Source organism: Sus scrofa, chromosome 7 (assembly GCF_054392235.1).
Source record: "Sus scrofa isolate SSC_HxYL_T2T_F1_AM1 chromosome 7, Sscrofa_HxYL_maternal_Yorkshire_Landrace_v2.0, whole genome shotgun sequence".
NCBI classification, from domain to species: domain Eukaryota; kingdom Metazoa; phylum Chordata; class Mammalia; order Artiodactyla; family Suidae; genus Sus; species Sus scrofa.
The window spans coordinates 134,170,938-134,188,033 of record NC_139389.1 but is presented as its reverse complement, the minus strand read 5'-3'; the positions used below and the strand labels follow the sequence as shown (position 1 = coordinate 134,188,033).

The 17,096-nt window shown below is 57.8% G+C and overlaps 3 protein-coding genes and 1 long non-coding RNA gene across 21 annotated transcripts in view; 2 read left to right on the top strand and 2 right to left on the bottom strand.

Annotated features, from left to right (window-relative positions):
- MOK (MOK protein kinase) overlaps nucleotides 1-694 on the top strand; it is a 54,214-nt gene extending 53,520 nt beyond the window's left edge. For all 6 annotated transcript variants that reach the window (XM_084970247.1, XM_084970246.1, XM_084970253.1 and 3 more), the window contains one exon: nucleotides 559-694. The gene's annotated coding sequence lies outside the window, so the exon portion shown is untranslated. The remainder of the gene's footprint in view (nucleotides 1-558) is intronic.
- Nucleotides 263-17,096, bottom strand: part of WDR20 (WD repeat domain 20) — a 66,947-nt gene continuing 50,113 nt past the window's right edge. For 5 of the 12 annotated variants that reach the window (XM_084970219.1, XM_021081576.2, XM_021081577.2 and 2 more), the window contains 2 exons: nucleotides 10,743-12,002; nucleotides 263-1,100 (listed from right to left, as the gene is read on the bottom strand). In XM_084970219.1, the coding sequence (XP_084826345.1) occupies nucleotides 1,047-1,100; nucleotides 10,743-11,915 (1,227 nt within the window). In that variant the 5' untranslated portion in view covers nucleotides 11,916-12,002 and the 3' untranslated portion in view covers nucleotides 263-1,046. Of the gene's footprint in view, nucleotides 1,101-10,080; nucleotides 12,003-17,096 lie in introns of those variants that run through there. The other 7 variants (XM_084970222.1, XM_084970223.1, XM_084970225.1 and 4 more) reach the window with 3 other exon arrangements.
- LOC146402098 (uncharacterized) lies at nucleotides 848-10,149 on the top strand. 2 transcript variants are annotated; one of them, XM_084970268.1, is made up of 6 exons: nucleotides 848-1,017; nucleotides 2,163-2,288; nucleotides 3,912-5,275; nucleotides 8,995-9,079; nucleotides 9,244-9,301; nucleotides 9,411-10,149. In XM_084970268.1, the coding sequence occupies exons 1-3, from the start codon at nucleotides 848-850 to the stop codon at nucleotides 4,084-4,086; spliced, it is 471 nt and encodes a 156-aa protein (XP_084826394.1). In that variant the 3' UTR covers nucleotides 4,087-5,275; nucleotides 8,995-9,079; nucleotides 9,244-9,301; nucleotides 9,411-10,149. The 2 variants fall into 2 exon arrangements, 1 of the variants encoding a protein (XP_084826394.1); XR_014811400.1 differs by lacking the exons at nucleotides 848-1,017; nucleotides 8,995-9,079; nucleotides 9,244-9,301; nucleotides 9,411-10,149 and having other exon boundaries at nucleotides 2,032-2,545; nucleotides 3,912-5,295.
- LOC146402099 (uncharacterized) lies at nucleotides 6,014-7,534 on the bottom strand. Its single transcript, XR_014811419.1, has 2 exons — nucleotides 7,433-7,534; nucleotides 6,014-6,680 (listed from the first exon to the last, which is right to left on the bottom strand). It is a non-coding gene; the product is annotated as an uncharacterized LOC146402099 (long non-coding RNA).

Here is a 17,096-nt window from a genome sequence, read left to right as displayed (position 1 = left end):
AATCTGACTAGGAACCATGAGGTTGCAGGTTCGATCCTTGACCTCACTCAGTGGGTTAAGAATCTAGTGTTGCCATGATCTGTGGTGTAGGTCACAGATGCGGCTCGGACCCCGAGTTGCTGTGGCTGTGGTGTAGGCTGGCAGCTGTATCTCTGATTCGACCCCTAGCCTGGGAACTTCCATGTGCACCGGGTGCGGCCCTAAAAAGCACAAAAAAAAAAAAAAAAAAATGGAGCCAATTTAACAGAAGATGAACAAACAGTATATTCAAGACAGTTTTAATATTAATATATTTTCGGGAATTAGAAATACCACTCTTAGATTATGAAAATTACTACTGAAGTGACCATTTTCCCAACTGCAGGATCACAGCATTTATACATATAATACAGTGGACTGCATTGGAACAAACTAGTATTAAAATAAATGTTAACAGATTAAAAAGGGCATCTCCACACCACACCTTGGAGGTCCACCACACCCATATTCAAAATCATTTTTAACAGCATTAAATTATTTTAAGTGCAAATAATTTTTTTAAAAAATCTATGATTGCAGCATCTGTCTTCCTGAATCACGTATTTATGCCAGAAAGTTAACAACTTCCTTGATGAGTGCATTCCAGGTGCCCGCTGACCACCTAAGGTCGTAACATCAGTGCAGCAAGAGACTAACAGCCGAAGCTAAGGGGACGTCTGGTCCAAGAGACATTCTCTTTGACACTAAGTATACATGTATGTATTATATATATTATATGTGAGGTTTTAATTACATTGAATTTTAGAGTAAAAAGCAAGAAAATCTTATTTCTTATTTTTTACTGCAGCCCAAAAAAAGTGGCTTGGAAATGGAAACCACGCCTTTGGGCGAGCGGTGTCCGGCTGCGCGCTGGAGGGCCCTGCCCCGCCAGCCTCTTGCTGCTCCGGCGACGTCCGCTCCGCCGGCGCCCGACGTGCGTCCCGCGCCCAAGTGCCGCTCTTGGCTCCGCCATCGTCGCTCCCTCGAGACCCCGTCCGGGTGAGAATTTCCGAGCAGCAGGAGGGTCGCTACACTACAGTTCCACCTGGAGAACTGGCCTGGTTTTGGGACGACAACAAACCCTGCAAACAAAGCAGTTTACATTAATCCAGCAAAACACGGGGCAACGAGGAGCGTCCCAGCCACTCATCCTGTTCCGGCAGGGGCGCGTGATCACACTTAGGCTCCTGTCGGTTTGGAAGCCGGGGTTTTGAGAAACCCTCCACCTCCATCCATTCACTCCTAACTCATCGGAATCCACTGAGCTTGGCCGCTAGGCCGGCCGGGGCTGGCCTGGGGAGGACGTGGTCCCTCGGGGCCAGGGGTTTTGGAGCATCACTGGCCCAGAGGCAAGGGGCACCACCCGGGGGCTGTTGGCTGTCCTCCCCAAGGGCTGCACTCAGGGCACAGAGGGATCCCCACGGGCCAGCTCAAACCCCCCCCCCCCCCCAGCCGGGGTGGGTCCCCAAGGACAGAGTCCAGGGCATTTCCTTTGCTTTCTCTGAGGGGTGGTGTGGTGGGGGCCCCCTGGCTTTAGTGCCAGCATCCAGGGCCCAGCAGGGAGCAAAAGGAGGATCCAGCTCATGGGGGCAGGGGGCTCAGGGCAGAGCCCAGCCCTGCCACTCAGCTGCGGGCACTCTGCCGCAGGAAGAGGCGGCATCTGCCCCTTTGGGGTGGCTCCCGCCAGAGGCGGGAGCTCTGCTGGATTTCTCGCAGTACAGGCGTGAGCTCCGGGCTTGGATACACCTGAAGGGCTGCCCCTCTGACACAGCAAAGGGCACTTAGATTTCTCTGCATTTCCTGCGATGCATGTGGTCCCCGCAGAGTTTGGCATTCATTTATTAAGAAGAATTCTCAGGTTACAGCACTGCAGCACCGAAGCCCCAGGTTTTCAGTTCTATGAACCCAGGTGCCCTCACGTGATCCTGAAACATGCCACACCTCACACAGGACAAGCCTTCAAGCAAACACGGCTGTGTTTTCACATCCTGGATCTGGGCGCACGCCGATGAGGGGACGCTCTGAACGTGACCTTCAGCTCTGCCCGCGCCTTGCTGGAAGGAAGCTGGGAAGCACGCGGTCCTGCTCCCAGTCATTTTCTCTCAGTTTCTCACCTTGAACCTGAAATCTGTCTGTCGCTCTAGGCAAGATCTCGGAGGCAAAGAACAAGGGAACCTCTCAGAGCGACCCGGGAAGAAGCCCAGCCCCAGGTGGTGGTGGAAGCAGGAGAGGCGCTTCTCACTGCAACCCCACAGCAGGGGCGGGGGGAGGTGAGCGGAGGAAGCAGGGCGCTCTGGCGGCTCAGCCTGGGGACGGGGAGCGCTTTTGGACACTGTGCCCACCTCGGCCCCGCCCGGAGAGGGAGGACGATGGATTTACGACCTCAGCCAGGTGGGGAGCACTGCCCAGACCCCCCCCCCCCCCCGCGCCCGCAGAGCTGCAGGGAGGCCGCGGCCTGGCTCCTGTCCAGCCGGACATCGTGGAGGGAGGAAGCCTCTCTTTAACTCGGGAGCCGCCTTCGCATCAGGTAACCTCGCCAGGGTCTAAGGCGTCCAAGCCACGTGGACTCGGTGAGGCCTCTGAGGGTCCGCCCCGGCGAGGCGAGGAGAGGGCGGCCCCGGACCAAGCTCCCGGCGGGGCAGGGAATGGGCCTCAGGCCAGGAGCCCCTCCGGCCGCGCTCGGTTGGGGAGGGAGGCCTGCCCCGTGTCCACTTCCTAGAGGTGGAACTGTCCTGCTGGACAGAAGGGACAGTGGAGGCCTCGGGGGAAACAGCGCCGGTCAGAAGAAAGTTAGAAGAAAGTTAGGCATTCCCATCATGGCTCGTCAGTTAATGAACCCAACTAGGATCCATGAGGGCGCAGGTTTGATCCCTGGCCTGGCTCAGTGGGTTAAGGATCTGGCGTTGCCGTGAGCTGTCGTGTAGGTTGCACATGTGGCTCGGATCTGGCATGGCTGTGGCTATGGTGTAGGCCAGTGGCTACAGCTCCAATTCGACCCCTAGCCTGGGAACCTCCATATGCTGTTGGTGCAGCCCTAAAAAGCAAAAAAAAAAAAAAAAAAAAGGAAAAATTATATGTGGAGGTCCCTGGTGGCTCAGCAGGTTAGGGCTTCGGCGTTGTCACTGCAGCGGCTCGGGTCACTGCCGTGGTGGTTTTGCTCCCTGGCCTGGAAACTTCCACATGCCACAGGTGTGGGAAAAAAACAAACAAAAAACCGAAAAATTAAATGTGAAAAATAGCTTTATTTCTATAAGCCTGTGCTTTAGTTTAAAGGCTACTGGGTGATGAGGAAAAAGATGAAAACACACAGGCCTCCATCGAAGGCTCCAGACACTCTTAAGGGGAAGGCAGGCACGTTCACCTGAGAACACAGCTCGGGCGTCTTTCAGCGCGGGGCGGGGGTCCCTGACCGGCGGCTGCCTCCTGGCCTCCTGGAGCCTCTCCGCGGGGGGGGGGGGGGGGGGGGGGGCGGGCGGCGGGGAGAGCGCCTGGCCCCGGGCGACCTCGCTGCTCTCCAGCTGTCTGGGCAGCGTGGCAGCAGCTGGTCGGCCCACCCGACACGGACAGCTGGCAGTTAGGGGCTTTAGAAATGTCACTCCAGCCAGGATGGCACAGTGTCCTGTTAGCACCCCAGGAAGGACCCCTCTTAGAGGACTGGTCACAGCCCTGGACTCTGACATGAATAAGCGGTTCTGTTCTCAGCAGAGCTGCCCCTGCATTCCCGCTAAAGATTTCACAGGAAAACTGAGAAAACACTCTGGCTCTTAGCGTGGGTCTGATTGTGATTTTTAAGACTAAGCTAACAGAGTTAGGTCTTTGTTCCCGAAGAATGTATAGAAAAAATATTTTAGTTGAAAAACAATTTACAACAAAGGGATACACCTTGTTCACAGGTGCTGCCGAGATCGTGGACCCGACAGCGAGAAACGACCCCGAGAGTCAGAGCAGCCCACGCCCGAGAAAGGCCGCATCCTGGAGTCCCACTGGGCCACGGTGGGCCTCACCCGGAATGGCCGAGACCGCAGAACCGAACCTCGGGCGGGCCGCTGTGGGATGGGCTGCCTGTGAATCACCGGGTCCCCTGAGCACCGCTCAAAGCCCCCCCACCCCACCCCGGGGCAGGCTCGGCTGAGAATTGGAGCTCAGGGGTCAGGGCTTGGCCTTGCCTGGTGCGGGGGGCTCGCACCCCGCAGAGCACTTAACCCTTGAGGCTCTGGTTCTGGACAGCCTGCCAGGAGCTCCCCAAACTACCTCCCCTCGATCGGAGACTGCGGGGTGAGTCTTTGTAAAGAGAAGAATGGGGATGGCGCCAGGCTCGCTTGCTCCAGGGCCGTTTCTAGCTGTGGGTACGTTTTCCTAACCCATCCACACGCCACCCAGGCTGCTGCAGAAGAGAAGCGAGAGAAGCCGGACAGATTCTAAGGCACAGGAGGCCAGAATCCCTGGGTTAGGGGTGCAGGGCTGCAGGGCTGCAGGGGGAGGGTGCCCGCTCCCCTGGCGCATCCTCTGTGCCACTCCCTGAGCATCCAGACCCCGCCCTGCCCTGGGCCCACTGTTCACAGTGGCCTGGGACTTGGCACCACTGGGCAGCTGCCCCTTTGCCAGCCTTGACCTCCCCAACGACAGGGCACACTGATGGGACATTTCCCCAGAGAGGCCACTCAACCAGAGAAAGCGATCCTGGGAAAAAGGGTTTCTTAACGCACAACCAGTTAAGGGGTTTGGGGTTCCTGTGAGAGCCGAGTCCTTGGAGTTCCCATCGTGGCTCAGTGGTTAATGACCCCGACTAGCATCCATGAGGATGCAGGTTCAATCCCTGGCCTCGCTCACCGGGTTAAGGATCCGGCATTATGGTGACTGTGGTGTAGGCCGGCAGGTGTAGCTCCAATTGGACCCCTAGCCAGGGAACCTCCATACGTGGTGCATGCGGCTCTAAAAAAGTGACAAAAGGACAAAAAAAGAGAACCAAGCCCTTAACTGGGAAGAGTCCCTCGTGTTGCCTGCAGCCCACACCCAGCCCCACTCCTAGGTGACCCACTGTGGCTCTGAAACCCTCTCTGCTCCATGGGGCGGGGGGTCCCTTCAAGGAGGCGCTCAGCCATGCCAGCTCCCGTGAAGGCTGGGCCAGAGGCCCGGGGGTGGGCCGCGTACCTCTAGATCTGCTGCCCTAGAGCACCCAGAGACGCGCTGGTCCAGAATCACTTCGGCAGGCAGCCTCACGTGGAAGAAGGAACTTAATGTCAAGGTTACGAACGAGGTATTTTTTAAAAGATCAAAGTGGTGTGTGTCTGTGTCTGTCTGTCTGTCAGGGGCTTAGTGTCTGCTCAAGCGCTAAGGACAAGTCACAGCTTCCATAGTAGCCGTGAGGTCCGAGCCGGCCACTCAGAGGGTGCAAGTCAGGCTCTTTCTGCTTCGGCAGCTGAGTCGGGGCGAGCGCCACGGCGCTGGGGCGCAGGGACAGCACAGTCACGGAGGGGAGGGCAGCCAGCAGGCCCCAGTGTCCCTGCTCGAGCATCATCAGGAGGGAGTTACTGGGGCGGGGCCTGGGGCAGCTCCCCGGGGCTCGGGGAGGGGAGGCACAGGCCTCGGCCTGGGATCCCTGCCTTCAGCACAGTCCGCAGCGGGACAGAGCCCACCTCGAGGGGACGGCCTCCCACTGCCCTGCTTACCGGAGCCTGAGAGCCTGGGGTGGGAGGAAGGACGCAACGAAACCTTCAGCAGCTCGGCTGCAGAGCCCAGGCCTGCCTTCCCCACCCTGGACCCGGCTCAGACGAAGGTCACACAAAACAGTGCCTGTGGTCCTGCTCAGAACAAACACTGCATTTAGTAAGTTCCTGAAGAAGAGACGCCCCTAAGAGCCAGCAATGCCCGGGGCTCTTTGGTCTATAAACATTAACAAAGCCCTTCATTTTACAGCATTTAAAAGCTTTTCCTTTTTGGTTCACTGAGTTTTTTTAAAGCTTAGGTGTGAAAATGACTATGGAAATTATCTACGTTTACAGTTCGTTCAGACGTTTATTTAAGGTCGTTATACAGAGGACAACCTCAGTTCTTCAGAATATCAAGTATGTACGAAGTCTCTAGCTGTGACAGTGACAAGGGAACAGCTAAAAACCAAGGCAGTGAAACAAACATGATTTTCTTAAAATTATAAAGCAACAATACTGATATTAAAGCTTCATTAATTATTGCAACAGTTACAAACTTAATTTACCAACATTTCCTGTGAGGAAGGCTCTTAATGAAATTTATTCAAGTTTTCAAGAAATTAGATGAAAATGTAGAAAAGAAAATATACATGAATTTTGGTTTTCACTAAAGGGAGATACACAGTTTTATACAGTGTCACCTAACAGAGTAACCTTTAATAAACTTAGGTGTACAGAAATTAAAAATGCAGAAAAAAAATTCGCTTTTACATTTTAAAACTGAGAGACAGCGATGGAACCGTGACAAGATTCATGGAACAGATGCAGCAAGGACTAAGAAGTCAGTACCAGTGGGGCAGCGTCCCTCTCCCGGAGGGGCTGTTACACAGAGGCGTGAACTTGGCTCTGACTTTCAAAGGGAACAACAGGTACAAGCGCTCTTCCAGGTCAGCCCTGGACTCCTCTCTCCCCACCGTCTCTCTCAGCGGCCAGCACAGGGGTCCTGGAGCCGACCTGGACAAGTGACAGTCCCAATCAGCTCAGCGCAACGGGTGTGCTCTGGACAAGGAGGGGGCCTGGCCAATTGTCCCTGCTGAGGTCCCTAGGCAGCCGGCTCTGGTCACTCATCAGGCCAACACACAAACACAGCAAGGAAGCCCCAGGCGTGGGCACGCCCGAAGCTGCAGGACAGTGGGCACAGGCAGCCACCGCTGCCCCTCAGCCGCCTGTGCGTGGGGTCACGCCTCCCAGCCTGGCTACGGCCCCCGCTCGGGTCCTTCCCCCGAAATCCACAGGGAGCTCTGCTTCCACTTCGCCCTTCCTCGGACAGCCAGACCCGCGCCCGCGGCCTCCGGGCGTTCAGGGGCTCCGTGCCCGCGCTGCCGGCCCCCTGAGCGCCCCCCACGTGGGGCCCCCACAGCAGAGCCGTCCGCGACCCCCTCCCAAGCCAGAGGCGCCGAGAACCCGCGCCGCGGGCCGGCGGGGCGCGGGCGGCAGCGGAGGGGACCCGCCCAGCGCCTCGATCCCCAGGGCCCCCGCCGCTGCCGCCCGCCGCCGCCAGAGCTCGGGCTCCTTCCCGCGTCCCCTCCCGTCTGTCCTGAGGCTGCTTTACGCTTCGTCCCAGTCTCGGCTCACCGAGAATTCGCCCAAAACGCTAGAGGGGTCGCTCAGCGCAAAAGGCGAAATTTAGACACCCCCCCTCCCCCCGCCCCGGGTCCGGTCCGTGCAGAACCCAGAGCTCGGGGTAGTTTTTAGCGGCTGCCTACCCCCTGCCGCGGGCGCGCGCGCTCCGAGAAGAAGGCGCTGTTCCCGAAGGTTCCTTCTCCAGCCTCCCGGGGGAGACGCTCGGCCGGGGGCCGGGCCGGGTGCCCCCCCCCCCCGCCCCAGCGCCTGGCACGCCCTGGAGGCCGGCGAGGAGCCCGAGGAGGGCAGGGCCGCCGGCCGCGGCTGTCACCTGCGCCGCCGCCAGCGCTGCGTCCGGGGCGCCGCAGAGTCGCGCTGCCCCGGCAGGAACAGCCTCTTCTTGCCCAAAGGCGTTTTATTCCGGAGGTTAGCTTAGAAAAGATGTTCTTGCTCGAAATAATGTTTAAGCTGAAAAACGGAAACATTTCAAAGAGAAAGCTCGAAGTTCTGTGCGAAACTCCCCATCGCCCCCAGACGACCCGCAGCAGCCACGGCGCCTGCCGGCCCGGAGGGGAGGCCGCCGGCCCCTCGTCTGCGGGCGCCGCCACGCAGAAGCCATCGAGGGCCCCTCCCTCCCCAGGGCCCTTCGGGCCTGGTCTGGGAGGACGCCCGGCCCTCCGCCGGCCCTCCTGACGACCGCTGGAGGCTGCGCTGGCTGCCCGGAGAGGGGGGCCGAGCAGCCTGGGCCAAGCCAGCCCCACCCCAGCACCCGACGCCCGGCACGGGGGCCCCAGACAGATGCCAAGGATACACGCCCCAGTGGAAACTGGAAGAGCGAGACTGCGACCAAGGCCCAAATCCCAAACTGTGCGGGGACCACGGACTGGAAAGCTGAAGGTGGGGGCGGCGGCGAAGATGGACGCCGACTTTGGTCAACACATTTCAGAGCTGTTTTTTTTTTTTTTTTTTGGTCTTTTTGTCTTTTTAGGGCCGCATCCACGGCATATGGAGAGTCCCAGGCTAGGGATCGAATCGGAGCTGTAGCTGCCGGCCTACAGCACAGCCACAGCAACGCAGGATTCGAGCCACACTGTGACCACAGCTCACAGCAACGCCGGATCCTTAACCCACTGAGCGAGGCCAGGGATTGAACCTGTGTCCTCATGGATCCTTGTCAGATTCACTTCTGCTGAGCCACAAGGGCAACTCCTCGAGCTTCTTTCTTAAGGACACGATACCATCCCCCTCTCGCCTCTCCTACCCTGCTCCCACCCCCAGACCCCCCCAGGTTAGTCTCCCCAGCAGACACTGACGGCCAGAAGGAACCAGAAAGAGCCCAGTCGCCCAAGCGCCAGTTCCGCGGGCCACACGCAAGGCTCTTCTGCCAGCAGTGTGATGAGCTGAAAGGTCATGCTTGACAGGCTCTCCTCCAAAGGCTACTTACCTGGGATCCGATCGCCACTTCCGCTTAGGCCAAATACAAAGTCCTGAATTTTGAAACTGCATACTCAATGCCTCAGAAGCATTTGAAACGGAATTTCTGAAACTATGTGGGTACATACGGCTGCACGTGGCGTGTCGGTCCCTAACCTCTGCATCTGACAGCCAATTTATTAGCCTTCGCAGTTCAAAGAGCCCACAGGGATGGCTGGCTTTGCCACCCTAGGGTGGTTAACGTTTAGGAACAAAGGACCATACCTTCCAGGTTACAGGACGCCAACAGTCCCACGGACCGTGACGCGTACCCAGGGGGACATGCAGCTGGAAGGACACTGCCACTGCTGCCACAGGTAACAGAGGCCACCTGCGTCACGGGCAGGTGGACACGTGTGCAGCGGGGCATGGCGGGGGGAGCTGGCCCGGCCTTCCCCGGGGAGGGGGGCGGTGGGTGGGCGCGCTCTGGCTGCTGGAGGAGCACAGCGCTTCTGCTCCATCAGCCACCCTCACCCTGCAGAGAAGCCAGGGTCTCCAGGCCGGCACTTGGCTGAACTGCGTTTACGACTCACACCAAGGTAAGTGATCAGGCTGGCTATGTTTAATCGCCAAGGCGGGTGCAACAGAAAAACAAACCGAAGTGACCAAAATAATAAGATCCGCATCATCCTGACTTAAAACACACAGCTCAAAGCGCCATCTCATCCATCGTCTCAACTGGAATCGGAAAGAAAACCCCGCCCACAGCTAGGAGGGATCTTGAGGACTCAGTCAAACACAGCAGTTTCCCCTGGAGGCGGAAGCCTCCGGAAGCAGCCAGTCTGAGCAGAGGGCGGCCCTGGCACCAGCAGCCACAGACCCCAGGCAGGGGAGGCGCTTGGGGTGGGAGCCCCCGACCCAGAGGCCCGGGGCATCCCGGGAATGATCACAGCTCGTGAACCACGACTAACCTGACCACAAGAAAAGGAGCAACCTGCACCGGCCCTTCCCCTCCGGCGGGAACACAAAACCCAAACCAGGGAAAAGCTGCAAGTTCTCTGCACCCTGGGGGCCTAGGAGTCTTCACACCACAAAGCCGAGGAGTCTGAAGGGCCTCCGGTCATGTGCCTTTTGACCAAAAAACCACAAAAACTCACAAGAGTCCCTCCCCCCGAACCCAAAAGAAAACAGAACCTCCTTCCCCTTGCTGGAGAAAACATAAGCAAATTGCATTCGACATAAAAGATCTTGGCTTATGTGTCAAGAGGCACTTCTGCCAACGCTGCTGGCGCCCTCAGCCCGCAGTTCATGGTAACTGGCCAGGCTCGTGGATATTTTATTTAGTGCACAGAATCTCAATCAAAGTGCTACAAACTGCTTCTTTGAAAAAAGATGTTTATTAAACAATTTTAATTGTCATAAAATGACTAAAATGGGTTTTAAAAATTAAGGCTCTTCTCTTTCTGTGGATTGCCAGACAATGTAAAAATAATATCAATCAACCCTGCTGAACGCTTTGTTCCTAAAGTTAAATTTCATAGATTCCTACACATTTTATGATTAAGATAAAAAAGGGGACTTCTTATAAATGACAGTTAATGGCCGCCCGTAGTGAACACACGCTCTGATCAGGTGTACAATATTCTAATTGAGTGCTTGAGCAAAAATATTCCAGTTGAAGCAGAAATTTTAATTTTAGCATTTTTAAAGTCACTGTTTCCCCACACTGTCATGATTTTCCTAAAATCGAAATCGTCTAATACAGGAACGCTAGCCTGGGGACGCTATATACTCCCAGGAGGGTGACTGACTTGGCTGGCAATTAGTTTGATTATATTTTTTAAACGTTCTAAGGTGAATTATCAAATGATTCGGAATTACATGGCATGCAGTATCCAAAATTATGGCTCTGATGCATTGAGATTTACATTAAGAAGAAGTGTCATTCACAGTCATTGTACACCCCGCCCCTCCCGCAAGAAAAAAATCACTACCTATTCAAGTTCTAGATCTGGTGCAGCATTAAGGGTTAAAACTTACCACTTTACCAGGCCTTCCCCATGTGCAAATAAATCCCTCCTGACAAGCAGTGACTATACAGTCTTCAAGAAAAATCAATACCGTCAGTCTTTCGTGGGCTATCTTTTTACAGATGAGCGGCTCTAACAAGGGAACGTCTTCCATCCGAGGGCACAGGGCCGTGCCCAGAGTTTTAGCTGGGTCCGTTCTGGCTTTCGTGACCAGGTTCAGTTTGTCGCTGCTCTTGCTAGAGATGTGTCCCATGCTGTGGTTTCGCTTGTGGTCTTTCTCGTGGTGCCTGTCCTTGCGCTCGTGCAGGGAGAGCGTGGCGAACTTGCTGACCCCGGACGCCACGGCCCCGTCGGCGACGCTGCTCTTGCTGCCCGCGCCGGACACGGCCGAGTGCGGGAGGCTGTTGGACCGCGGCAGGGGCGGCGGCGCCGCGTTGCCCGGCGTCGAGACACTGTTCCCGGCGCTGCCGACGGGGGGGCTCGTGGCGTTCATGACGTTGGTGTGTGTCCTCGCTCTCGAGAGGGGCTGGTGGGGGAAGAGGATGTCCTCCGTGAGGTCCCAGAGGCAGAGCTGCGTGTCCTGGCCCACGGAGCCGAAGCGGTAGGTGACGCTGACGGGGCGGCTCTCGGTCGAGTTCCGCTTGGACAGCCGGGACTGGGTGCTGTTGGCGCGGTCTCGGCCGAAGTGCAGAAGGTCTTGGAAGTCCTCGTCGCTGCCACTCAGCTCCAGAGGGTCGCTCTCCTCCACGCTGGTGGTGTAGGGGTCGAAGGCCACCACGCTGACCCAGGACTTGTGCCCGTGGCCCCGCGCTATCACCCGGCGGTCTCCAAAAGACCAGACCGTCACCAGGTCGTCCTCGCCGCCCGTCACAATGTACTTGCCGTCGGGGCTCCAGCACACGCACAGCAAGCCTCCAAAGTAGCTTTTCATGGTGCCGTGCAGCTCCACCGAGTCAAAGTTGAACACCCGCAGGAAGCCGTCCTGGCTCACGCACGCCAAGAACTTGCCATCTGGGGAGAAAGCAAACTCGTTGAGGGCCCCCTCGCCCACCGTCCACTTAAGGAGAGGGTTCCTCGTGGATTTGCTCTTGCAAGTGTGCACGGCAAAGCTCTCTCCCTGCTTCAGAAGCTGGTAGTGGGGGGCTGTGGTGCCACAAGCGTGCTCCACATTATACAAGTACATGTTCCCGCTCGAATGGGCTACTAGGAACAGGCTTTCCGAACCAGGAACCCATCTGACACAGGTTACTCGCGACTTGTCTATTAGTCTCTGTGAAGACAAAGGAGAACACGTTATCACCAAGGAGCACGGGCTCAGGCCTGCCCTTCCAGCCAGCAAACCTGCCTGCTTCTCGCCAGACGGGACGCGGCCGCCCGGCGCCCCACGCTACCCCCTGTGCCCTCACCTTCAGGGCTGCGCCTGGGTGTCCGGCCGCCGGCTTCCCGAGGGAGTCGCTGCGGACAGCCCACCGTGTGCCCGACCCACACTGCTCCCGGCGCCGGGACACACTGGTGAGAGGGACAGCCCTGGGCACTCTGCACACCCCACGCCCGTGACTGGCTGCATCTCCAGGGCAGCCTTCTCTGAGGCCCCAGGCAAACTGCAGTCCTCGCAGCCAGGAGAGCCAGGCCCCCAGGGGTCCCTGCACCACCCTGTGGCCACACAGCCCGTGCTGACGACACTGCCCCTCGGGCTGCCTCAGGCCCCCAGGATATAACACATCTTCTGGGCCCCACCTCGTCCCTGATTCACTGCAGCTTCCTCATTCATACTCGCTTCCTGTGTGCAGCCTGAGAAGCAATTCCTCCCCTTCTGCTTTGGAACGAGGCGGTGTTTAAAAGACCAACAGGTGACCAGAGCTCAGGACTATGCGCCTCCTCCTATTTATGTACAATCCGCTGGCCAAACTTTCTCAGGCACAGATCACGAGTCTTGCCTTTAAAACCGAAAGAACAACAGGCAGAGGTAGAAACTCCCCAGAGGGAGGACCCCCCTCCACACAAGCTTCCCTGCTTGCAGGCTTGCTGTGGGGCTGCCTGGCACAGCGGCTTTCACAGGACCGCCCAGTCCCCAGACCACATCACCAGAAACCCTCCGGGAGTTCCCAAGACTCCCGAGGCCTCGGCAGCTCCTCCTGCCCAACGCCCCCGCTGCACCCCGAGGCGCCTCAGGGGCCCGCAGGCGGGGCGTGGGCCAGAGCCTCTCACTTCCCTCCCTGGCTGGACCCCCGCCTCGAGCTCAGGAGGGGCACTGGGGCACGGAGACGTGGGGCCCACCAAGCGCCTTCTGCCCAGTCGGCCCTTCACGCGAGTCCCTGAAAACTTTACAACTTGGGTTTTTCACAGAAGAGATGCATGAGCATGAGAGCTGGTGCAGAAAACTGGGCCGGGAAGGAGGCAGCCGAGGGAGGCAGCCAGGGGCCGGGGGGTGCGGAGGCCTGACCCCGCACAGCTCGCAGCTGGGCTTGGGGCTCAGCAAGAGCGACGAGGTGGCAGGCCCACTGCTGTCGCTCTACAGTGTCACAGACATGGGACGGCACGCTGCCCCCTTAAATGAACAGAGAAGCAGCGGGCCAGCCTTGGGCACCCGCACGGCGTCACCCCGTCTCCTTCCTCTCCTGCCTGGTGACCTGCCTGTACAAGGCAGCTGACCTACGCGAACGCCAGCAACCTGACAGCCCAGCGCTGCTCTGGCAGTTTCCATGAGACCAACGTCGCTTCTGCCACAGGAGGTTGGAGGCGCCGTGTGAGGCCAGATCAGGGCATTTGTTTGGGGGGAGCCCACCCTACCCACCAGGTCTTGCTGTACCCACGGGGCCCAGGTACACCTGACCTCAGCGTGACCAGCCTGCTGGCCCAGTGCCCAAGGGTGGTGGTAACTTGTCCGCATCCCTGGCCTGGTCAGGCAGCTACAAAAGCCACCCTATCTGTCCTGGCACTGCGGCTCTCAACTCCTGCACCCGACACGTCACCGCCACCACATCCACTCTCAATTCTCCCAGGGTCTCTCTGCTGTCACTCTTGCATGTGTAGAAAATTTAAGGATGGACATAAAAATTCTAGCGCCATGGTTAGGAGAAAATTTTGCTTTCGGCTTAAAAAGACACAATAAAAATAACTCCAGTGGAACTCAAAACTGTAGTACTGGTACGGGAGGGCAGCACCGCCCTGCAGCTGTGAGGAGAGGAGACGCACCACTGCAGCACCGCAATTAAAACGCACGTCGCTGGGAGGACAAAACGCACCTGAAGACTTTGCTCCGCATTAAAAAGGTGCGGGAGACTGCCGTGAGCAGACACGGGGACATAACCTATAGACCAACGCCTGAGCCCACGTTCTGCGCCCCCACTGGGCGCCCAGGGAGACGCCCGGCACCCCCAGGCACTTGCGGGCCAGGCGCGCCCGTTTAACCAACCACAGGCCAAACGATAAATGGACCACAGACCCACCTCTAACGCAGAAAAGGGCCCCGCAGCCTATCTACACCCCCGCCGTCCCCGGCAGACCACGCGCTCACACCGGGCAACACCGCTTCCTCGGGGGCTCGGGGGCTGCCGGGCCTCACCCTGAGCTGGGGCGCAGAGCAGGCACATCAGGGCAGCAGGGCTGACTCCCGACCCGAGCAGCCACTCTGGGGCCAGGCGCTGAGCAAGAGGCCCTGCACACGTGCTCCTCGGTCAAGATAAGATAACTCTGCCGTGGACGCCTGCACCTTCTCAAAGGGTAACAGACGCCTCATCCACGGACCAGAGCGCGCAGCAGAAAGCCTCGCTCGGGCCCCTTCCCCCGCCCCAGGTCCCTCTCCAGAACCGCGTCATCAGCTCCTGTTTCTCTCTCCAGAGAGCCCTGTGTGGACCAGGCAGACAGGGGTTTGAACCCGTGTTCATCCACCCCCTTCTCTTCGCTGTTTGCACCTCTGTTTTCTCAGTCAGTCCCCCATCACCTACATCTGTGCTGGCACAAAGAAAGCCTCCTCATTCTTCCCACAGCCGCAGAGTCTTCAGTTATATGGACACACTGCGGTTTATTGTCAAAGTCCTCCCATCCCGCGCCCCATGGACATTTACGCCGCAAAGAATCACCTGCACATGAGGTGGTTTTCATATGTATATACCTGCAGGATAAATTCCCAGGGGAACAGCTGGGCCAAAAGGTACATACATTTATAATTTACAGATATCACCAAACTACCTCCATGAAGACGGAACAATTCCTGTTCCCATCAGCACGCAGAGTAAGAGCGCCCGTCTCCCCAAAGGAAGGCGGCTGCTGTTGCTGGATTCCCCACCAGGAAACAGGCTCAGAGAGGTCAAAAGCCAGCCTGAGGCCCCTTCCACTGCCCACTCATTCGTGTGTCCATTCTGTACTGAACGCGTGACTGCGTGCCAGGCACTGACACAGCTCCGACCCCCACCGCCCTGCCCACACGGAATTCACCACGTTCCAGGGGGCTGACAGGCAGCGACATGGATGGCACCTGATGGCAAGGAATGCTGTGGGGCAAAACCCAACCACGGAAGGACAACGAAGGGCCGGAGGAGTGGAGTGACCCCAGTCTCAGCCAGGAGGCCACCTCAGCAGAGAGGGCTTGCTGGGCGAGGGCCAGGGCCAGGGCGGGCCTAAGAGGGCAGCAGACAGCAGGGGGGAGAGGCAGGAGGAGGTGGGCGAGGCCATCCTCCCGGGGGGAAGCACTGGAAGGGTGCGGACTGAGGGGGGAGCCAGCCAAGCTCTATCCAGTCCGTCGCTGGTGCAGGCGACGGACTGGGCAAGGCCACCAGCACAGGCCTGTCAGCCCCCAGGATGGCGCTGCTGCCTTCAGTGCCACCAGGACATCAACCAAGGCCCTCAGACCCCAGGGCAGGGTGGGAGCCTGGAGCCAGCCAGGAGTCACTCAAGTTAAATCACTCCAGGTTCTTACTTGGTTTGGGTTTAACAAAAAAGGAAAAGAAGAGAAAGCATTTTACCTGTCTTTCGAATTAAGAAACAAATACCCAGAACAGCCCAGTTTCTGCACCAGAAGGGTATGTGTGTGTATAATTTCCCCCCGTTTTCCAGCTGCACCTGCAATATATGAAGCTCCCAGGCCAGGGATCAAATCTGAGCTGCAGCTGCGACCTATGCCACAGCTGTGGCACTGCTGGATCAAACCTGGATCTTTAACCTGCTGCACCACAGTGGGAACTCCCACAAGGGCTAATTTTTGTTCCAAAAAATGTCTAGTGAAGAAAGTGAAGAAGCCCCGTCAGTTCTCAGTGTGAAGTACTGGGATTTCCCTGCTGGGTTTGAGTTCTCCAGTATCAGTGGGGCTGCGATCTGAACAAGCACATGTTTGGAGGTGTCGAAAAACCACCCAGGCAAAACCCCAGGCCCCTCTGAGGAGCCCTTGGGTGGAGCTGGGGCAGGGCCCCTGCCGGGGAGCCGCACCAGAGCATGGCACCCATTCCGGCTGGAGGACCTGGGCAGGAACCGTACCCTGGGGCTCGCGACCCGAGGTCCCAGGCTAAGGGGCTTGGGCTGCGACCCTGAAGCCCAGAGCTGCCCAGTTCCTCAGTCCCAAGCGCATGAAATGTGGCTGCTCCGAAGTGAGATGTGCTGGGAGGTGAATACACACTGGAGTCTGAAGACAGGAAACTGTGGAAACTATTTCATTCATAATTTGCTATCAGCTCTATGTTGAAATATTTGGATATATTAGATAAAATACCTGAATTTCACCTATTTTTTAACTTATTTAATGTGGCTATTAGAAAACTGCAGATTGAATGTGTGGCTGGCACTGCAGCGGGGGCAGCGCTGAGGAGCGTGGGACGCCCAAGGGTCGGGAAAGGGAAGTGACAGAATAAAGTGACGCCCGTCAGCAGCTGCCAAAGTGGGGTGGGGACGGACTAGTCAGGAGGCTATGACGACTGTCCACGGACAAAAGGGTCTTCAACTCGACCAGCGGCAGTGCGGCAGGATGGACCGCTCCCCCGGGAATGGGGCTGCGGGGGGCAGGCTTTGAACCTGACTGACCTGGAAGGCGGTGACGGGCAGGAGCGGAGAGGTGACTGTGCTGAGGAGAAGTTCAAGGGTCCTCAGCCAGGAGGCGGCTGAGGAAAAGGACCAGGAATGACAAGGAAATCAGCCGTGGACAGGAAGAGCCAGACCCAACCTCCTGAGCGCTCCAAGGCAGAAGGCGCACAGGCAGAGGAGGAGTGAAGCTTTGGGGAGAGCAGAAGGAAAGGCCGAGAGCAGGAGCCGGGAGCCCCACGGGGGAGGAAGGAACCCACAGGCCAGCAGCTCTCCTCCCCGCATCAGCACTTCCCGCGGCCTTGGGACAGGGTCCCCAAGGGCAGCTCTGCTCCAGACCAGGAAGCGAGGCTCT

Excerpts from the sequence above, each read along its gene's own strand:
- LOC146402098 (XM_084970268.1), top strand. The coding sequence starts at position 848 with ATGGAAACCACGCCTTTGGGCGAGCGGTGTCCGGCTGCGCGCTGGAGG. Across the intron at positions 1,018-2,162 it reads TCCCTCGAGACCCCGTCCGG|GCAAGATCTCGGAGGCAAAG; the intron begins GTGAGAATTTCC and ends CTGTCGCTCTAG. Across the intron at positions 2,289-3,911 it reads CACAGCAGGGGCGGGGGGAG|GTGCTGCCGAGATCGTGGAC; the intron begins GTGAGCGGAGGA and ends CCTTGTTCACAG.